General features: G+C 45.4%; 2 protein-coding genes across 2 annotated transcripts in view; one reads left to right on the top strand and one right to left on the bottom strand.

The window, feature by feature from the left end:
- Window positions 1-916: 916 nt before the first annotated feature.
- On the bottom strand, window positions 917-13,758 carry SLC25A27 (solute carrier family 25 member 27). The gene is made up of 9 exons (XM_026845301.1): window positions 13,488-13,758; window positions 11,800-11,991; window positions 10,948-11,032; window positions 8,956-9,078; window positions 8,086-8,198; window positions 5,116-5,200; window positions 4,387-4,479; window positions 3,948-4,050; window positions 917-2,564 (listed from the first exon to the last, which is right to left on the bottom strand). Exons 1-9 carry the CDS (start codon window positions 13,588-13,590, stop codon window positions 2,493-2,495), a joined length of 969 nt encoding a protein of 322 aa, XP_026701102.1. The 5' UTR covers window positions 13,591-13,758; the 3' UTR covers window positions 917-2,492.
- Window positions 13,759-18,538: 4,780 nt separating this feature from the next.
- LOC113478761 (24-hydroxycholesterol 7-alpha-hydroxylase) overlaps window positions 18,539-20,663 on the top strand; it is a 27,058-nt gene continuing 24,933 nt past the window's right edge. Inside the window, exon 1 of the mRNA XM_026846221.1 lies at window positions 18,539-18,887. Coding sequence (XP_026702022.1) covers window positions 18,711-18,887 — 177 coding nt within the window. The 5' untranslated portion in view covers window positions 18,539-18,710. The remainder of the gene's footprint in view (window positions 18,888-20,663) is intronic.

Raw genomic sequence — 20,663 nt, 5'->3', positions numbered from 1 at the left:
GCCCAGCCGTCTGCAGGGGAGGGTGGCACCGCACTGAGGGGCAGCAGGCGCCGCCGTCCCGCCGCGGGACAAGCACAGCCCTTCTCCGGGCCTTGGGAAGCGGCAAACGCGGACGCTCTGGTTGGTGGCGCCCTCCAGATAGCCGGGACTGTCACACTGCTCCATTCCATCTGTTCAGCTCCGCGAGCCTGTGACTTGCCCTTGGGTTTGTCCCCCTTTTCCCAGGCAGACCTTTGAAAATTTAATGGGACGGTCTTCCAGCTTTTAGGGACAATGGTCAGAAGTGGAGGTGTGAGGAAGAGGAATGCCCAGGACTTCACCGACCCTTTCTTAGGCCACAGAAGAGTCCACCCCAGGAACGTCAGTGCCACCCTCGGACTAATTCTTGGCTTCTGAAACTGAAGCTGAAGGGGAGGCTGAGGGGAAACCTTATCACCCTCTACAACTCCCTGAAAGGAGGGTGCAGAGAGCTGGGTTGGAGCCTCTTTAGCCTAGTAGAAAGCAACAGGACAAGAGGGAATGGCCTCAAGTTGCGCTACAGAAAGTTCAGACTGGCTACTAGGAAGCATTTCTTTGCAGAAGGGGCTGTTGGGCGTTGGAATGGGCTGCCCAGGGAGGTGGTGGAGTCCCCATCCCTGGAGGGGTTCAAGAGTAAGGTCGATTTAGAGCTTAAGGATATGCTGTAGGTGGGAACTGTGCTAGGCAAACATCTGGAGTAGATGATCTCCAAGGTCCTTTCCAACCTAGATGATTCTGTAAAGTAAATAAATATGGCCAAGTGCTTCACAGGGTAGGAACTTCTCCTTGAAAAATGTGAAATTAAGAAACACTAAGAAAGTAACGCAGAAAGTGGCAAGTATTGCTATTCAACTTATTTTTTAATACAAAACACTAGGAATCAGCACTTACAAATCCCTATAGTGTTTCACAGTCAAAAAAATATTTAAGAGTTAAACATTTTTTTCACTACAAGAGTTTTTAAATTACTTTTTTCAACACAATAGCTCAGGTACTTCTGCAGGTCCATCATCAGGGTTAACTGACTAACAGGATTGCAGGCAGGACCACTCAGGGTGTAACTGAAGCAGCAGCTTAGACTGCTATTTTATAATCACTGGTGAGGTGTGCAAGAAGAACTCAGATTAGTTTCTGACACTGACAACTAGAAACATAACAGTATTTCAGAACAAAAACTACTGACCCCCTAATAATGGTGAGATGATTTTTTTTCCAAGCTGGAATCACACACCCAAATGCGTGCAGCCACGACAGATTTACAATAAAATCAAAAAGTACAAGTGCAAGCCAAGAAGATACCCAAACTATATTTAACCAGAAATTGGCACATTGAAGATACTAGTTGCAAAGACTAGTATAGAAGAAATCCTGAGTATTTACTCAGAGAGCTAAGTCTTGTACAGCCATCTCATTACTAGATACTGCTAAATTAAAGCCAGCTTTGTTCTGCCTACATTATGGTTGCTTTTACACTGCCTTTTTGCCTCCTGATTGCCAAAGATATGCCTAATGGCAAACAGCAGTAGTCCCCTTCCTAGAAAATCTGGAAAGCTTGAGGTTTTAAAAAAAAAAAAAAATCACTCCTATACAAACATTTTGTGTTTTTGAAGAGATTATATTTCCACTTAGATTTGAAATGGGCAGAGTGTGGATTTCCATGGAAAAGTGGTGCTTTAATGATCCAGTCTGCCACATCAGCACTGGGACTCTCAGAGGACAAGTAGTTCAGCTTGGTATTACGGACAGCATGTGTATTATGAGTCCTTCAAGAGGGGCAGAGCAAACTATGCTTTTGATTTCCTGGGTTACAGGGCTGCATTTCACTTTTGGATGTTACTCAAATTGTTGACTGAACAGGTCAGGCTGTCTCTGGGTAAACCCTTCCATCTTTTGTGCAAAACAAATTTGAAATCGGGTAAACTGCTCTAGTCTTTTTCAGTCCCTACTACTACAGGCTTGGTTTACTGAGGCATCAAACTAAAGAGAGGTAGTTCTTTATGTGTGTGCAAATACAATAGTAACAAAAATTCTCAAATAATTTTATAGAATGTTTAGCCACAGAAGACATTCAGCGCTGCAATGTTCAACCTGCTCTATGTCCTTAACAATAAGAACCATCTCTATTATCAAAAAAGCAAACAGTATTATATTCTACTTGCTTGGAATATTTGTTTTTTACCTCTGTTTACTGTTTCAGAAAGCTGATGCTGGCTGCCAGTTGAAGTATTTTGTGACAGTTTTATCCTGTGGATAACTTAAATTTCATATCGCTGTCTGACAAACAAATAGTATCCTTAAGTCATGGCTACTCCTAACCAGTAAGGACTGGATTTGAGGCAGCAACCTATACATGTTATCCTACAGCCAATCTCCTAAATGAATTAGTTGCCTGTGGGGTCAGGATGCCTCGTGCAATGAGAAGTCAGCTTTCTGATTCTTCTTTGTTTTATGGATACTGAAGTGGTTTCACGATTTTAAAAAGAACTAACTCCACAGATCCTTCTGATTTGTTCATATGTGAGCCAGAATACCAGTGACCAAGGAGCCTGTGAAAGCAAACACTGAAGTTAGAGGCTTAAAACAGAAGTGACCCAATAAATAAACCCATTAAACGAAATGTCTCCTCTTAAAAATCATATTCTTAAACTCAATCTCATATTATGTCTTTCATACAAAAATCATAGGGTTGCATATTTGGCCTGGACGATCTTCAAGGTCTTTTCCAACCTAGATGATTCTGTGACATGGTTATGGCTGCCCAGTCCTTCACAAGACACCGAAACCTTTTTTTTTTTAGCTTGTCAACCCATAAATGTTTGACCTGAAAAGTTTCATACTTGGGGGCTACTTCAGGCTGAATGCTTTAAAAATTTTTTTTAAAGCGTTTACTTGTTATAAAAACTTAATCAGAAAATTACATGGTTCTGCTTGCATAAAAATGATATCCTCAACTTCTTTAGTTAAGATAGGTTGGGGTTTTTTGTTTGTTTTTTGTTAGAGCAATAAATTGCTGTTTGTAAAAAGGCTTCCTTGTGTCTAGGAAATACCTTTTCCTGCTCCTCAGAAACACCTGTTAAACATTCCCCAAATTACAATCCTTTGGGAGAGCTACGTTGGCACACACTCCATGGAAACTGTGAGTAATAAACTCACAAAGACCCCATCGATACTGAATGTGCTCTGGCTCAGGGGACTAAGCAGAACCTTCCTGTACTTGCTCTTACCAGAGGCTCCTGGCCACTGTTGTGCCCAGTTAAACTAGAGACGGGAGGCTTTTGCCTTTGATCATAGTGCTCAATCTGGTAATTTAAACAGTGTTAAGAACTTGAAGCCAGGTGGCAGAGTCTAGACATAGTCATACTGTTAAATTCTTATAGACTTAAAAAAAAAAAAAAAAAGTGGCCACATCCAAATTTGCTGTTGGGAATTGTCCCTTGCCCAAACTAAAAGCTGAGTTCTAGTTCCCAGGCTCCAACTACCGCTTCACAGATGTGGCTTTAGCAGTCCACCTGCGTGCAGGAGGAAGCTGCCAGCCTGAACGCAAGAGGGGCAAAGGTGAGACTCACGATGGAGGAGTATTAAAGCAATTTTGGGATCGAGAGAGAAGGAGAAAAGAAAGTATGAGGAATGCAAAGAGAGTCCAGGTCTGGGTATAAGGAGGGAACAATGAAGAGTTTGGGGAAGGGATAATGGAGGGACCCTGAAATTACTAAAAAAGCAAGGAAAATCACTAGCAATTAAGCAGGACAGCATTTTCCAATGCACACTGCATGCACTTGTGCCATCCACTACATTCAGTTATGCTAACTGCAGTTAAATAAATTGAGACACACAAATAGTTTTGGAAAAGTGTTGACACAGAAAGAACTCTTTACATTTTAATGACACATTGTTCAACTGTCTTGTAAAGAGAGTTAAAAGGCACTTACCATTCTCATCCAGGTTGGGATAAAGCCTTTGTACAGGGACATAAACCCTTCACCCTGTATAGTTTGAATCAAGCAGTCCGTGGACGATTTATACAGCAGACCTCTGTGCAAGGAGAGCAAATAGTGTTAGGATTACAAATACGCAATTTTAAAAAATCCCACCCTCCCCCTCAAAAATAATCTGTATCTGATAAATTTGTAGAAGCAAGAGCTGTTTTGTAAACTCACTGGAGTCTAATCAGAACTGAAATCCACTGAAGTAACTGGGAATGCTTAGGTGGCCATCGCAACAACGGCCCCTGGACATTTACTAAATCAGTAAAATGATCATCAGGAAGGTGAAGAGCAAATTAGAAACTTCGCACTTCACTCCCAGTGAAATCAGTGAGACTTGGGGTTTCAATTTTTGACTGGAAGTTGGTCTCCGAAGTGTCCATACCTTCCCTGCTTATCTCTTGGCTGGTTCATTATCCGGGTTTTGACCACGTCAGCAGGAGTTCCCAGAACAGCAGCTACCAGGCCAGAACAGCAACTGTCAACAGCAACAGATACTTAAAGGAGAAACTAAGATTTATCCTGACAATTTAAGCCTCATGATTCCAATTCTAATATATATTATAATAAAACAGTTATCATAAAATCATAAGTAATACCTCGTAACTTAACATAAACTTGATTTGGGAGGAGTTTTGCTAGTATTGCTCTTGCTCAGATGCCCTCCCAGCACCATCTTCCCTAACCTCTGTGTGCAATTCTGAGGCAGGGATAAAGGACCCACAGTAAGCAGTGTATCATATTGTTTATATAAAGCAGATTTCTTCATAATTTAAGGGAGTAAAAGAGGTTGTTCTGTAGAGTTTATATTGCTGATTCTTACTGTTTGCTAAAATTAAAACTAGGTTAGATAAAATAGTAGCAGTTCTAGAAAAGTGAAAATTCACACATGTGCGAGGGGTTTAAATGCATCAGCAAGGCACTTCTGGTGAGGACAGTTTTGTAGCAACGGTTGCATCCTTTGTCTTGTGTCTTTTATGCAAAGATGTCCTCTCAGGCAAAAAATAAAAGGAGTTATAAAGGTGCATTTTCAGGACCAAAGAATAGAGGTTTCTGCTCGCACAGAGAGGCAGATCAAGACAGCGAGGCTGGAAGAAAAGGGGGATTACAGCACCTGGCAATACTGTGAGTCACGCTATTGTCCACAAGCGGCGTGTTCAGAAGCAGAAAGTGTTTCACCGAGTCGTAAGTGGTCAGATCTGTAAAGAGGATAATGAGAAAAACCAGCATTGTCACAAGTAAATGGTGCCGGTGCTGTTCATTACTGACATAGGATGGAGGCTTGGCAAGACCTAAATTTCCAGTGCAGCTTCTCCTGTTGGCACAGCTAGCACTCTGCCCCCAGTTTCTGATGATGGTTGTGACACCTATGTCCTGTCATTAGACATGTGAGTATGTGCTCCCTTCTATTACCGTCTTCTCTGATTTACCTACAAATGATAGGGGATCCCAAATGGAAAATTCTACAAAATAACTCATTAACCAACCCCCCAAAATGTCACAATTAGGACAGCTTTACCTCTCCCACCTCTCTGCAAGTGTTATAAAAATGTTAGAACCACTAGACAAAAAAACCCAAACAGATGATGTCATGGAAGTTATATCATGTTCTTCTGAAAGAAGACATGAGTTACAGTGTCTGGGCATCTGAATGACAGACAACAATCTGAAAGTTAACAGCAGATCTGGTTACATTTCCAACGCCCTGACCTTAAAATTTAGGAGCCCAGTTTACGAACCAGGATGACCCTCTTAGCACTCTGTAGTGCTTTATAGCCCAGACATACCCAGGGGAGATAATTTCCCACTTGTAAAAGAGTTTGCTTGTTTAAGTTTACATGCTGAGACTGCACATTAACGTTGTGTATGGAGATACATGCTTTAGTTAAAAGTTATCCTGTAGCCCTCATTTAACAGCTTCTGCTGCCAACATCCATCCAGTGATTCCTTTACTGATGCTTAGCAAAGTGTAAGCTTACACTACCTCTGGTTTTCTATCTTCGAGGATATTTTTTGGTCGTGCTGCTAACATATCCCTGTGCTGAATGATGTAGAAATTAGCAGCTGTCATGCCAAGTAAGTGTAAGCATGCAAAATAAAAAACCTGCCAAGACGATGCTATAATATGTGCCACCAAGCACAGAGCAAGTGTTTATGGTGGGCACCAAGAGACAGTGTCTTTCAGTCCCAAAGACATCTCCCTCCTTTATAAACAGAACCTCAGGAGGGAGAGCAAAGACTATCCAACATGTCCTAGCAGTTTTGGAGAGACACGGGAAATCTCCGTCTATATGTGGAAGGAGTGAGTGCTTCTTGGATTAGCAAAGCACTCAGATGCCCGCTTCACCTTATACCCCTCATATAGTCCCTGCCTGAACCACACTATAGGTGTACCTGTCTGCTGCTCCATCACACCATGCCTGGGCTGTGGACCTTGTTGATCTGGACACTGACCCATGGACCATCTCCCCAGCTCGACCTTGGATCTTTCTTATTACAACAGACTTTATTGGATGAGGGAAAGGCTGTGGATGTTGTCTACCTTGACTTTAGTAAGGCTTTTGTCACCGTTTCCCACAGCATTCTCCTGGAGAAACTGGCTGCTCGTGGCTTGGATGGGCCACGCTTTGCTGGGTAAAAAACTGTCTGGATGGTCAGGCCCAAGGAGCTGTGGTGAATGGAGTTAAATCCAGTTGGGGGCCGGTCACAAATGGTGTCCCCCAGGGCTCGGTTTTGGGGCAACTCCTGTTTAACATCATTATTGATGATCTAGACGAGGGGATCGAGGGCACCCTCAGTCAGTTTGCAGATGACACCCAGCTGGATGGGAGTGTTGGTCTGCTCGAGGGCAGGGAGGCTCTGCAGAGAGACCTGGCCAGGCTGGAGCCATGGGCTGAGCCCAACTGGGGGAGTTTCCCTGAGGCCAAATGCCGGGGGCTGCCCTTGGGCCACAACAACCCCCAGCAGCGCTACAGGCTGGGGGAGGAGTGGCTGGAGAGCTGCCAGTCAGAGAGGGACCTGGGGGGTGATTGACAGCCGGCTGAACAGGAGCCAGCAGTGTGCCCAGGGGGCCAAGAAGGCCAATGGCATCCTGGCTTGTGTCAGCACTAGCGTGGCCAGCAGGGACAGGGAAGGGATCTTGCCCCTCTACTCAGCACTGGTGAGGCCACCCCTTGATTCCTGTGTTCAGTTTTGGGCCCCTCACCCCAAAAAGGCCATTGAATGACTCAAGCGTGTCCAGAGAAGGGCAACGGAGCTGGTGCAGGGTCTGGAGCACAGGTCTGCTGGGGAGCGGCTGAGGGAACTGGGGGTTTAGTCTGGAGAAGAGGAGGCTGAGGGGAGACCTCATCGCCCTCTACAGCTCCCTGACAGGAGGGTGCAGAGAAGGGGGATGAGTCTCTTGAGCCAAGTAACAAGTGACAGGACAAGAGGGAATGGCCTCAAGTTGCACCAGGGCAGAGTTAGACTGGATATTAGGAAGCATTTCTTTCCAGAAGGGGTTGTTGGGCGTTGGAATGGGCTGCCCAGGGCAGTGGTGGAGTCCCCATCCCTGGAGGGGTTGAAGAGTCGGGTTGACCCAGAGCTGAGGGATCTGGTGGAGTTGAGAACAGTCAGTGTGAGGTCAGTGGTTGGACTGGATGATCTTCAAGGTCTTTTCCTACCTTGATGATTCTGTGACCTGCTGGTGATCACTGAGCTCTGTCTGACCCTGGTGCCTCTCACCAGAACTGATGCTGGCTCAGCTTCCTGGCTTGGCTTCAGGCCTGCCTTGTCACCACACGCTTTCCTGAGGATCTGGGTCTGGCTGTAACCTGGCTACCTTTGCTGGCTCTGCCCTGCTCACCTTGCTTGGGCACCAGGGAGCTGGGTCGTGGCTGGCGAGGTCCTTGCTCAGCTGGCTGTGGGACCCCCTCAGCAACCAGCTCACCACTGTTATTTTAAAGCACCTTGATTTCCACAAGAACAAAACGCTCAAGGTAGAAGTCACTTGCAGTGCGCTTTAAACAGGTCCCCAGTGTAGATAACCAAGAGATGAAGACAGGGGGAGCAGCCCTAAGTGCTGCAGACCAAGTTAGGAATTTACCTCCCATGTTCACCAGGGCAGCTCTCTGGACATTTGGCACCCATCCAGCCCAAAGCCCCCGTATTCCTCCTTCAGACAGGATCTTCATAAATGCATGGTGTACTCCTCGAAACCTGAAATCAATATGCAACTAATAAGTAGAGAGCCCAGCCATGGAGAAATCTTTGCATATTCCAGCACTTCGCTGCGCCAGGTCCTCACATGGGAAAGGAGATTTATACCTATAAGGATCTTGCCCTCTGGATCGATTTTTTGGATCCATTTTTGGATTCATCTTTGACTTTCATGCAGTGGTATTTTACCAAACATACTGGTTGCCCTGGTAAGCAGCAATCTGGTTGCTAGTGACAGACAACCCTTGGATCCCCCAGTTGGGTTGCAATGCTAAATGCATGAGACACCAAAGGATGCCAGCAGTTTCAGATGCAAAGAGCAGTGTGTCCTGGTATCTGCAGGAGGGTCTTAAACCCTGCTGTCTGCAGGTGACCCAGCCCTTCCCTGTGCCTGTGCATCAAGCCATTTCCCCCATCCTTCTTCCAGCTTCCCTTCTTCAGAAAGCATCCTTTCCTCCCCCCGGCAGAGTGCTGGCATGGACATACTGCACATGGAGGATAGGCCAGAGGGTTTGTGATCTCTGGGACCAACACATCAGAATAAGGAAGGTGAATATAAATGGAATAAGGAGAAAGTCTTGGATCCCCCACCCTCTGTGCTGCCCAGAACCACCGCGTGCCTCCCAGGCACTGCTCTTCCCCCAGAAGGGCTCAGAACCACTGGGGAGAGGGAGTGGCAGAAAACAGAGGCAACCACACCCTTGGTCAAAGAGTACTCCTTAACAGGAAAAAACTGCCAGCTGTGAGAGGAACTGACCGTAAGGGCTTTCCTTCCAACTTCCTTCTTCCTTCCATCTGCATCTGCACCTTCACCAGATCAGTGGGGCTGGCAAAAAACTGCCCAATGGCACCTGCAGACATGCCTCCAACTACAGCTTTCCTGCCAAACAGGGAGAAAAAAATGTGCTCCAGAATACACTGAAAATCTTCACAAATTGCAGTGCTTGAGCTGAAGAGTTCAGCGACACAACCCAGGTGAACCAATGTAAATGGTTATTACTTATACTAACAGCCAAAGTTAAGGTAGTAATTGTGGTGATTGCAGGTAGTTAAGGTAGTCAGTAATATCCTGTTAATTTTAAGAAAGGGTTAAAACTTATCTGGGAAAAAAAATCAAGTCATTATATGTCACCAAGATGCTCTGCTTCCTCTCCAGGTTGCATTATGCTCACTGCTTAAGTTTTAAAGGCAGGATGGCAAGGTACACAAGTAAGGGATGGCACTCCATGTATTATAATAACTGAATGCCTATCTGAAATTCTAAACTGCTTGCTGTTATAGAAAACTTTCCTTTATCTCCATTGCTACTAGACGAGTTATATTAATTTTCTAGTTCTGCTTATATTACTTGAAACAGAAATTTCAGTATTATCTACAGTTTCCCCTTCCTGTAGCACCAGGCATGACAAGTATTTTGTATTAGATTTTATAATTCCCATCCTAAAACCAGTCACATTTTGGACCCAAGATTTGCTTTTGGAATAAAATACTTGACTGGATATGGTAAAGTGTATGAGTGACATTTTAACAATAAGGATTTCACAATTAGAAATTACCAGTTTTTGCAAAACTTCTGTAAAAATCTGCTCATTCCCCACAGGGAAAGAGTTAATTCTGCAGCGGTATGCCACTTGCATTGTGAAAAAAAGGGATGGAGTAAGATTTAACTGTTGCTGGATTAAACTTGCAAAACAAAGACTTTGGTTTTGCTATTAACAGGGATCATTTGTCTCCTTGGGAAGGATGCACAGATTTACCTTAGGCTGACATCTGTCATACACACATGAACAAAATAACTTTTTTTCCTTCACGACCTGCCTCTTCAGTAGCTGGGATCTTTCCGTCTCTCAGGCTAAGATACAACACCAGAATCAGCAAAACTTCCTATTCCCCTTGTTTATAACCCAACGGCATAGTAATTTCTTACCCAGGCAGTATGACAAGCAGCAAAACAGCAAAGTGTTGCCATACTGCTGCTGCCCAGTGCCTCACGGGACCCATCCCTTCAGCAGCTGGAACTCTGAGATGTACCACCCCTCACTTCTTTTCTGCTAAGCTCCAGAGGATAATCGAGATGTCCATCATACCTTTGGAAATGTATCCTCCCGCCCTGTGGAGCAAATCAGGCTCTCGGTTGACCTCAGAGCTGAGCAGGGCACAAGCTTGGCTCAGCTGAACCTCTGGTTTGCATTACCCAGGCAACTAACTGTAGGATTAGTCATGGCTACTCACCCTGGTGTCAGGTTTGTGCGGTTGCTCACAGCTTCTCCAACAGCTGTCACACACAACTGCACGGTCAGCCACGACTGACCCGCACATCCCAACATCCCCTGGCTCATGCGGAAATAAAAGACCTGGCCACTACATCACAGACCTTGAGTCATGGTAAAGCTTCCCTGCCTCCACCCTCATCCAGGCTAATTCCTGCCCGCTCAGGACAGCTGCTCCTATCAATGTGGTTTATGACGTTTCTCCATCTCTTTAGTAGAGGATCCTTATTAAAGAAATCATGGTCTTAGTTAAGACTCTGACAAGCTTATTTCAATATTTCTTAGTCCTGTTTCCAGCTGAATGAAAAGATACTGCCCTGAAACTAAAACCAGAAAGTCCATATCAGTGCTTAAACTCCTATTTTATAGTTACCTCTTTAGGGTAGGCAAGCCATGAGGAAAAGACATCTTTTAGGGCTGTACGACCCCTACAGTAAGGACAATCCCAAACAGGCAAAAGCATAAATATGCAACATTACCAGAAAGGAAAGCTTTCATCCTCAGACCTGCCAAGCACGGAGTCACGGAGATGTTCATATGCAACCATCCGAACTCCAGAGTACACTGGAAAACAAAATTGGGAAACAAATCCTGGGCGTGCCATTTCTGGAGGTCATGCTGTGATAGAGAGGTGGAGATTGGTTGTAAAACACTCTGGAGCTTGCCTGGGTGAGCTGGTCACTGCCCTCCTGTTCATGATCAAAATGGGGAATGTGAGGGGTCTCGCCTGGTAGCAGTGCTAGAGCCAGAATTTTTTAGCATCGGAGAATGGCTCTGGCTGAGCCGTACGTTTGCCAGGAGGCAGCACAGCCTACGCCCATAAGCTGAGGAGATGCAACTGCATTGCTTCACTCACAGCTGGTGCCAAGCACAAAACCTCCCACAAGTGCTTTTGAGGTTTATTGCTGTCACCGTACTTCCAAATAAAACAGAAAGCTGTTACCTGTGGCCAAACCACTAATGCATTTCTTCATCCTAGCACTTGCAACCTTATCTTTTTTTCCCAGCTCGTCCCCACTTCCCTCAAGTAAAAGATATTTATTGTTCTGAGAACTCTTGAGTGACTGCTTGCACTGAAGACCTTCCTGCAAAGATGACAGGGAAATATTTTGTTTTCCCAGAAGCCAGAATAAGGCTGTGCAGAAATAACAGGCAAGAGTGGGAAGAGATGATACTGAGCCAGAATCCCATCTATTTCGAAGTGGGATTGCTGTGTAGACTGAAGGAGTCCTCACAGACTTATTTAAAGAAGATAGATCAAGCTCACTCCTCAAGGCTGTTGGCCACAGACTGCAGGACCCAAACTTGTCCCATAACGAGCAGATAATCACCTATATGGCGGTAGACAGCCGGCGTGGCTCCTTGCCAGAGCTTTCGTAAGCCCTCCTCTTGCACAATGCCAGCCGCCGTGCGCAGCATGCCGCGGTAAGGGACTGCCTGGCCAGCGGCAGCTCCGTGGCGATGAACGGCAGCTTCACCCTGGACCTGCAGCCGAGTTTTTGTGAGATCCAGGGGAAATGTCACTGAAGAGAAAGAGCAGGGAACAAACGTGAATATGAGTGCAGCTGCAGGGAGAACTACCATGCTAGTAACATCTGGGCCACAATCCACCCTGCCAGGTGGCCAAGGGGTCTGTGCAAGTACCAGCAGGCAGCAGGGTCAGGACCCAACAGGGGTGCAGGTGATTTGTGGAGAACAGGAGATTCATGTCCAGATCTCTTAAAGTGTCTCTGGGCATGAGTAACCAAAATACATTCCTGTCAAACACCAAGTCTTTCTCCCTTATTTCTTTTTACAGATTTGTTACGCAATGTGTGTACCTTCCAAGACACTCTGGATTAAAAATCCTCTTCCAGTTACAAGCCCCTGAATAAGGATCAATCAAATCTCTTACCATCGAGTGTGTGGCCTCTCCAATTCTGCCCAGCATAGTGGCAGGAACAACCCCACAGTGGCCATCATAATGCAGACACACATGCAGGCGAGCACCTATCCTACAAACTGCCCTAAAAACATGCTGCTTTGCTGATGCAGACACAAGAATCATGATTAGCTGTTATTTCTCTCACTGAAATAATTGGTGGCCAGGGAAAGGGGTCCAACTCGATCTCAGCTTGCCAGATTCCCAGCTTCTCCTGAAACAGTATGGGAACATATTTGCTGCCCCTAATTTCAGTTTCAGGCCACTGGGTGATGGACCTTCCCAGCCTGTCTCAGGCTGCCCAGGAGCATGGGTTGTCTTTGGTTTGGTACCTCTGTAACACACAGTGTTACAGGGTCCTGCTGGAGCAGGACTCAGAGGTACTGGGGCAATGCAGTCACTGCTCAAAGCCTCGACAGATTTACAGTCTACTTGTGCATTAAATTTGGTATTTTCGTTTAAAGATTAGAAAAAAATTGAGAAGTTACAAATCATGAGAGCAAAGGTTTGCCTGCGAGAACTTATAGAAATTACATGGAATATGCTGAGAAGTATTCAAAGTAAATTACTGATCACAAAGTAGTGCTAAGCAGATGCCAGGGTGTTTCTTTCTCACATTTCAGCAAGCAGTTTACTATAGTCAGTTTTTACAGACATGTCCACTGTAACCAGAAACATAAGATTCAATTTTTCTTTGATTAACCTGCCTTAACTATGAAAAGCAAATACCTGAAGAAGTCAGCCCCTTGCTACTAACTTAGGCAACAGATCGTCCTGCTTCAGACTTCATCCAGAAACCCAGCACAAAGCTTAAATTAGTCACAACTGCTCTGTGTTAATGTCTGCAGCCCTTCGGTCTCAGAGGCAACGATTTTGACCTAAAAAAAATCCCTCCAGCCACAGTCAGGTGGCGTAAAACACTCGCAAGCCTTAAACTGTCGAAGTCACGACAGGCGGAGTGGAACGAACAGATTTGCTGGAGCGGAAAAGCCGGAGCGAACAACCGAGGAATGAGGCTCCTGGGGACTGAAGTCCCCCCTGCCCCCCATAAGTAAATTTTGACCCCCTTCCCTCTCAGAAAATCACGGTGAGTTGTACCTAGTTCTGCCACAGCCGCTGCACAGGCTGACAGAGCGAATTTGCTGGCCCGGGGCCATCTCTCTGGAAGAGGTAAGCTCTTCTCTTCTTCTGCAGGTGACATCTAGCGTCTAACATGGACCAAGGCAGACCAGCCAGCCTGCGAGGGTCTGGAGCAGAAGCAGAGCCTAGCTCAGCTCTGTTCTGGGTCGTTTAGGAGATAAATTGCTGAAGGTCATGTTTCTCCAGCGCCAGCACCAGGAACCGAAACAGCCCGAGTGCCTCCTGCAGAGCTGCAGGGTCCTTGTGCAGTGACACGGGAGGCTCCTGCACAACGGTCTCCTGGGAAATGTAGTCTGTCACCAACGCTACCTTCTGCTAGGAAACCGGCAGTGTGGGTACAGCCACACGCACTATTTTGTCCATTACCTACATTAAAAAAAAAAAAAAAAAAAAAAAACGTGTGTGGGGTCTATTTGCTTTATGGGGTGCTGTCATCGACAGCAGCGCCCTGGGAGCCCCGAACTCCATCCCCGTGTCAAACAGCTGCACCGGCATCCGAGACGGATGAATTGAGCCAGATCTGGGCTAAGGAAAGGGGCATCAGCAACAGCTACGTGCCGAGCTGGAGTGCTGGAGTGCTTGCAGCAATGCATGTCTGCTGGGGATTAGGCACAGAGCAGTGCAGTTTGAGCAAGGGGCACGCAAACCTGGACACACAGAAGCTAATCTCTGCCCAAAGCCCTGTATGTGAAGAGTTTAAAGCTTTTCCTGGCTAAATGCTGAAGCCCTGTTAATTGTGTGCCAGTCCTAATCTCCCTTACATTAATGCAGGCATATTTAGGTTCTCATCGTGAAAAAAAGGGTAAGGCATGTGCTGTTCAGAAGAATCTTTTCATTTATCATTAAGGCTCAGCTGAATCACTAAGTTAATCATTAGTCATTAATCACTAATCCTCATGCTGAGGATCTGAGGATTTTTTAGGTCACAGAAATTTATCCCAGAACACCTCCCCACACCCCTGTCTAAACTGCCCAACATTTTGATGGGCGGTCCCAGTCACAACGATTCAGACAAATGAAGGGAGCATTGCAGGTGAGATACTCAGCTAAAGTCAGCTGACTTTGTCTGGTTGGTCACCGGTAATCAGTATTAAATTGGATCCTTCTTTGGGTTAGAATTCATTAGAATTCATGCAGTGATAGAACAAACGACCAGCAGAACACTGAGTAAAACGGGAAGCATATTACAATTTAATGCAAACGTGCCTGGCTGCACTGGGAGTCTGAGTGGTTCAGAGCCTTACTCTAGACAGTTTATGCCATCTGCTGTTGTGCTTCCCTCCATAGCTATTCTCCAGGCTTGGGTGAGCTTGTGCCACCATCTATCAGCCTGTGTATCATGGAGTCATAGTTTAGGCTGGAGAGGACCTCTAGAGGTCATCTAGTGCAATCCTCTGCTCAGAGCAGGGACAGCTTCAGAGCTACATCACGTTGCCCAGGGTCTTGTTTGGCAATCTTTTGAAAATCTCCAGGAACGGGGATTTCACAGCCACAGCCTGCTCTGGTGCTTAACCACTTCATGAACGTTTTTTCCTTATGTTCAGTCAGAATTTCCCACGTTGAATCTTATGTCCATTGCCTCTCATCCCGTAGATGTACACCTCTGGGGACAGTCTCACTCTTGTCTTCTCTAGAGCCATGCTTTAGGGGGTGGAAAACAACAGCTAGATCCCTCCTTAAAATAAACACCATAACCCTGTGGCATCCTGTGGAGGTAGCAGCTCTTCACGGCCATTTGCAGTCTGGGGAAATAAGTTCTTTTTTAAACCAGACTGATTTGGGGATGGCAGTGAGGAAGACTTTTCTCTTCCCACAGGATCTTTGAAATGAACCTGACCTGGAGATGGATGCTCACATGAATAGCTCTGTGATTTGTGGAATAGAGAAGGGCCAGTGCCCAGAGGTCCATCAAACAGCTAGAGTTTATATATCCCCAAATCCTGAGGCAGACAGCTCCAGCAGAGAGCACCTTTCCTATATTTTTAGTTCAGTTTTCAACGAGACAGCATTTTCTGGTTTTTGTCCAAAGCCAGTTTGATCAAAGACTACATACGCAGGGAGGGAACGTGGACTTCAGATGTGATGAAAACACAGCAGCAGGGTTTGGGAGGGCTGTGTGCTGCTGGAGAAAGGCAGCCAAACTGCCTCGGTCCTTTCACCTGCTTCCATCAGTGGTGACTGTGTTAAGTTTACATTGGAACGTATTATAGTACCTGCCCAGGACTAGAACCTAGTCTGAAGAAAGCTTGTTAATGACTATCCCCCCCCTCATACTGGTGGTGTCCTCCTCACAATAGTGTCCTTCAGTAGTGCCTCATGTCCTTCACCAAATCGTGCCCCAGAAGCAGAAGCTAAACAAAACAAAAGAAGAAGTCCAAAGCAAACACAAAACCACCACAGAGGTGTGAAGGGCTTGTCTTACCTGCATGCATAACTCACTTTAAGTTCACTACTCAGGCTGTGTGTACAATGAAAATATACTCCAATATTACAAGGCCTTTAGCTCTCTTATCACTTTACCCCTTTGTAGGAAAAGGAAGAATTTAATGGGTAAAATAAAACCAGGAAAAAAAAAAACAAACAACAAACAAACATACAAGGAGCTGTGATAGCTAAACACAGAAGTGTAGTAATATCACAGTTAAAAGTGATTTATCTGTTTCTTCCAGACGGTTTGCAGAATGGAGATTCACACCCTACTTGTCACAGTTGACATATTTGGGCTTTTTCTTCTGCACCTATGACCGATGTAGGGTGACATCCCAATGTATTTCAGCATGACTGTTTAATGAAGGCTGTAGATCTGTTTTTCACAGCTCTTAACCTCCTACTCTCAGGTGTATTTCTGCTGTGCTATTTTTACTGTACTGCCTGTCTGCACAGGTACAAAGGTTCCTGTCTGTGCACCTATTCCTCTATAGGAAGGGACTTAAAACTGTTTGTACAAAGCACTTTTAATGGAATAATCATGCTCACGAAATGGTGTACAAATTGTGCACCATACAAATGGTGTGGTGTTCCCATGGTGCTGTTACAAAATATAGTAGCAATGAACTGTATCCTTCTCCTAGTAAAATATATAAAGCTGATGAGTGGATAAGGCCTCTGGGTTAGTAACTATTGAACTATTATAAAACTATACATGCAGACAAGTTCAAGAACAGATCTATTTCTTACTCAGACAACAGCATGGTTTTAATCTGGTGAGATTTGAGAGCACAGATGCGAAGAGAATGGGACAGAACTAAGTAGGGTTTGAGAGGAAGGATGTGGGGAAACAATTTGGGTTTCAGAGACAGAAAGGCTGAGACTGAAAAGGAAAAGCATGTGTGGAGGCAGTATTTGAGTAAAGGGAGAAGTGTAAGGTGTGATGTACAGCTGGATGCTTGTCTGTGGAACAAACAGATGAAGAGCTAGAAAGGCTGAGCAGGGCTTGAGTCTGGGCCTGAGGATCAGGTCCTGGGACTGAGCAGAAGACATTTGTACAAAGAGCCAGAGCAAAAGAAGGCAAAATCATAAAAAAACAACCAACAGTTGAGGCTGGAAGGGACCTGGAGTCTGGCTAGTCCCACACCCTGCTCAAAGCAGGGTTGCCTAGAGCAGGCTCTCAGGACTGTGTCCGGTGGGGTTCTCAATGTCTCCCAGGACTGCCCAGCCTCTCTGGCAACCTGTTCTGGTGTCTGACCACCATCATGATAAAAAAAAATCTCAAACGGAATTTTCTCTATTTGTTTGTGCCCACTGCCTCTTGCCCTTTTACTAGAAACCACTGAAAAGAGCCTGGCTCCATCCTCTTTGCACCGTGCCTTCAGGTGTTCATACATGCTGATAAGATCCCCCAGAGCCTTCACTTTTGCAGGCTGAACTGTCCCAGATCTCTCAGCCTCTCCTCAAATGACAGATGCTCCAGCCCCTTTATGAACTTCCTGGCACTGCGCTGGCTCACTGCAGTCTGTCCATGTCTTTCTTGCACTGGGGAGCCTGGAACTGGACCCAGCACTCCGACACTGAGAAAAGGGGGAGGATCACCTCCCTTGACCTGCTGGCAGTGCTCCTCCTAATGCGTGCAGGGTGCTATTGAGTGCAAAGGCACACTTCTGACTCGTGTTCAATGTGGTTTCCCATAGGACCCCCAGATCTGCACAGCTGCTCTCCACGCAGGTGGCCCCCAGCCTCTACTGGTACATGGGATTGTTCCTACCCAGAGGCAGAACTTGGGATTTCCCTTTGCTGAACTTCATGAAGTCACATTTTTGCCAAGAGAGTTTGGACCAGATGATCTTTGAGGTCCCTTCCAACCTGGTATTCTGTGATTGTGTGATAAACCCATGTTGGCCCATTTCTCCATCATGTGAGGTTCCTCTGAATGGCAGCACACTCATCTGGTCAATCACCTACTCCTCCTGGTTTTGTATTGTCTTCAAACTTGCTGAGGGTGTCTGGGGTTAGGCTGTGAGAGCACTTCTATGTTTTCTTATACTTAATGAATTGTGTACAGAATTTGGCGTGCCACTTCCATAGAGGCAAAGAAACGAATCTGACCTCTCTGAAATCTTGACTTCTGACATTGCAGTGATGTTACAGGGGTCACCAGCAGGTTTTGAACTCTCAGTTCAACTTCTGAAGCCTTTCTCTACTCCTCAGACGCTGGACACACATCTACCTTTAATGAAATAATCTCAGACAAGTAAGAGGTACCTTTGATAATGCTTACTGCTTCAGGTGATGCCTGCAGAAGTTTCTTTCTTTCTGAAAGCTAAATGTCTGCAAATCACAGCCACTCTGCTTGGTAATCTTGATACTGCCAAAAAATAAAATGTTTAGCTGAAGAAAGAGATGCACTGCTTTGCCACAGTCCTTGGCTGTGTCCCTGACTGCGTGGGTATCCTTCCAGCGACGGGTACAAAGTTCAGGGATTTGTCACAGCAACATCTAAATTCTGCAAGCAATGGAGTTGGTCCTCGTCCCAGAGTGGAAGAGAATTGGCTCTGCCTTTTCCAAAACAAGGGCTTGTCCCCTGGCCTGCTTGGTGCTTTGACATCTTGTCTCCATGGCAGTGATCAGCTGGCAGGACTGATAAAAAAGCCCCTATTCATTGACTCGGGTAATCCCGGCCAGCGCGGCCGCGCCGGGTGCTGCGGCAGGCAGAGCGGGTGCTGCGGCAGGCAGCGAAGAGGCAAAATGGCTCTTGCTGTCCTTTTGGCAGCTGTCCTGGGACTTCTTATTGTCAAGGCTGTTTTGTTTCAGCTGAGAAACCCGAGCTGCCCTCCTTGCATCGGGAGCTGGATCCCTTGGTTTGGAGCTGCATTTCAGTTCGGGAAAGCTCCTCTGGAGTTTATAGAGCAAGCTAGAAGCAAGGTAATGGCTGTGGCGGCGTGCCTGCTCGTGGGTGCGTGCTCAGGGTGGTTGCCTGCGAGGGGAAAAGCTGGAAGAAACTTCTGCATTAAGTTTGCCCCTTTCCTGTCATGTTTTATAATGCCAGGAGCGTTTAGCTGGTGAAGGATTGTCTTTGTACCAGTAATGTTGCAAAGTTGTGGATCCAATCCAGGCACGATCTCTGTGCTGTGATCATCCTGCTGGGACCCAGCACTTCTGCTGGTTCGCTTTTGCAGTCTGGTTACTTGTTAATCTTGTTTTCAGATAACATGGAAAGCCCTGTGCCAGACGCTGGGATCAGGGGGCTGACTATTTGCATTACCTAAAGTTAGGTGAGATTTCTGAGTACCAGCTGGTGTCCCTCAACATTCAAGAGAGACACACGCATGGTTGGCCAGCAGCTTTTTCCGTCCTAATAAGCTTACCAAAGACAGGTGTGAAGATATACCCCCTGGAAATGCCTTTCTTTTTCTATGTCTGTCTGACAGAGCCTAAATGATTAATTTAAGTTAGATGCTTAATTTCTAGGGAGCTAATAATCACTGACATAAACCCCATCTTTCTGTTTTCATTCAGTGATATCACCTGCTACTGATGCAATATAGTCACAGCCTCGAGCGTTCAATACTGGAGGATCTCACAGCCCATTACTTGCAAAAACTGGCTAAAAATGAAACCACTGTAACATCCTGAAAGTTGAACAAAAGTATTAAGAAATACTGGATGTTTAAAATTTGCTTTCTCATTTTGAACTATTATATTGTAAGTACTTCTTTGGAGCCATGGTTGTTACAAACTTGTGGTGTTAAATGAAAGCAGAAGTCCAAGTACAAACTGAAGTTTGAGGTGTAAGAACATCAAGAGCTGTCAATCTTGTATTAAAGCACATTGGATGCACTGTAGAGTAAGCTTGTTGTATGATCAGGAGTTCCTTGGCTTCTTTGAGCTTAACAGGGCAGTTTTAACCTTGTATTACTATGTCTTCCCTGTATCTTTCATCTATGCATATACCATGATCAGTTATTTGTTCATCTTAGGGCAGAAATGTAGAACTGGAATAAAACTCATTCCAGTCGATTCTCTTACTATTTCAGAAACCATGCCATATAATCCTTCAAATAAACTGATCAAACCTCACTTAAAAAAACCCAATCATAATATTTCTTTGACTATTCTGATACAAGGCTGTTAGAGAACCTCCTGCTGAAAATATATCCTGGTGGCAACCAGATTAAAGCAGCCTGCCAAACTGTCCTTTCCAGTGCAATCCCTTTTAGGGACAGATGTTGCACTGTGATTTAAGCTTGCTTTAGTTGCCTTTTTTTTTTTTTTTTCCCAGGAAGCTTTTAGCAAAACCCCTTAGATGAAACTTTATAACAAACCTGAAAGAAGAGTCCTTTTGGGGGGTTCATTCTGAGATTGAATGAGCAAAACTTTTACGTACTAAAGTAGGTATTGAAGTACAAATGTTAACTTAGTGGCTCTGGGACCATTAATTTTGTCAGTTCATTTGCCTGGAGACCCTTTAGGCTGCTGTTCGTTCTATGGCAGCCAAATCTGAACATGCCAGAAGCACGTGAAGGACTTTATAAACCCCAGGTTTTGCTGGGACAGAAACTATAACAAGAAACATTTTCAGTGGGAGAAAACCCAGAATAAGGCAAAGCAGAAAGAGGCAACTTTCTGATGTACCTCCCCTTTACTGTGTGTTTGCAGATAGGACCTTTTTTTTTTTTTTTTTTTTTTTTTTTTTTTTTT

Source organism: Athene cunicularia (genome assembly GCF_003259725.1).
Source record: "Athene cunicularia isolate RWA chromosome 3 unlocalized genomic scaffold, athCun1 chr3_part1, whole genome shotgun sequence".
NCBI classification, from domain to species: domain Eukaryota; kingdom Metazoa; phylum Chordata; class Aves; order Strigiformes; family Strigidae; genus Athene; species Athene cunicularia.
This window is presented reverse-complemented; position numbering and strand designations above follow the sequence as displayed.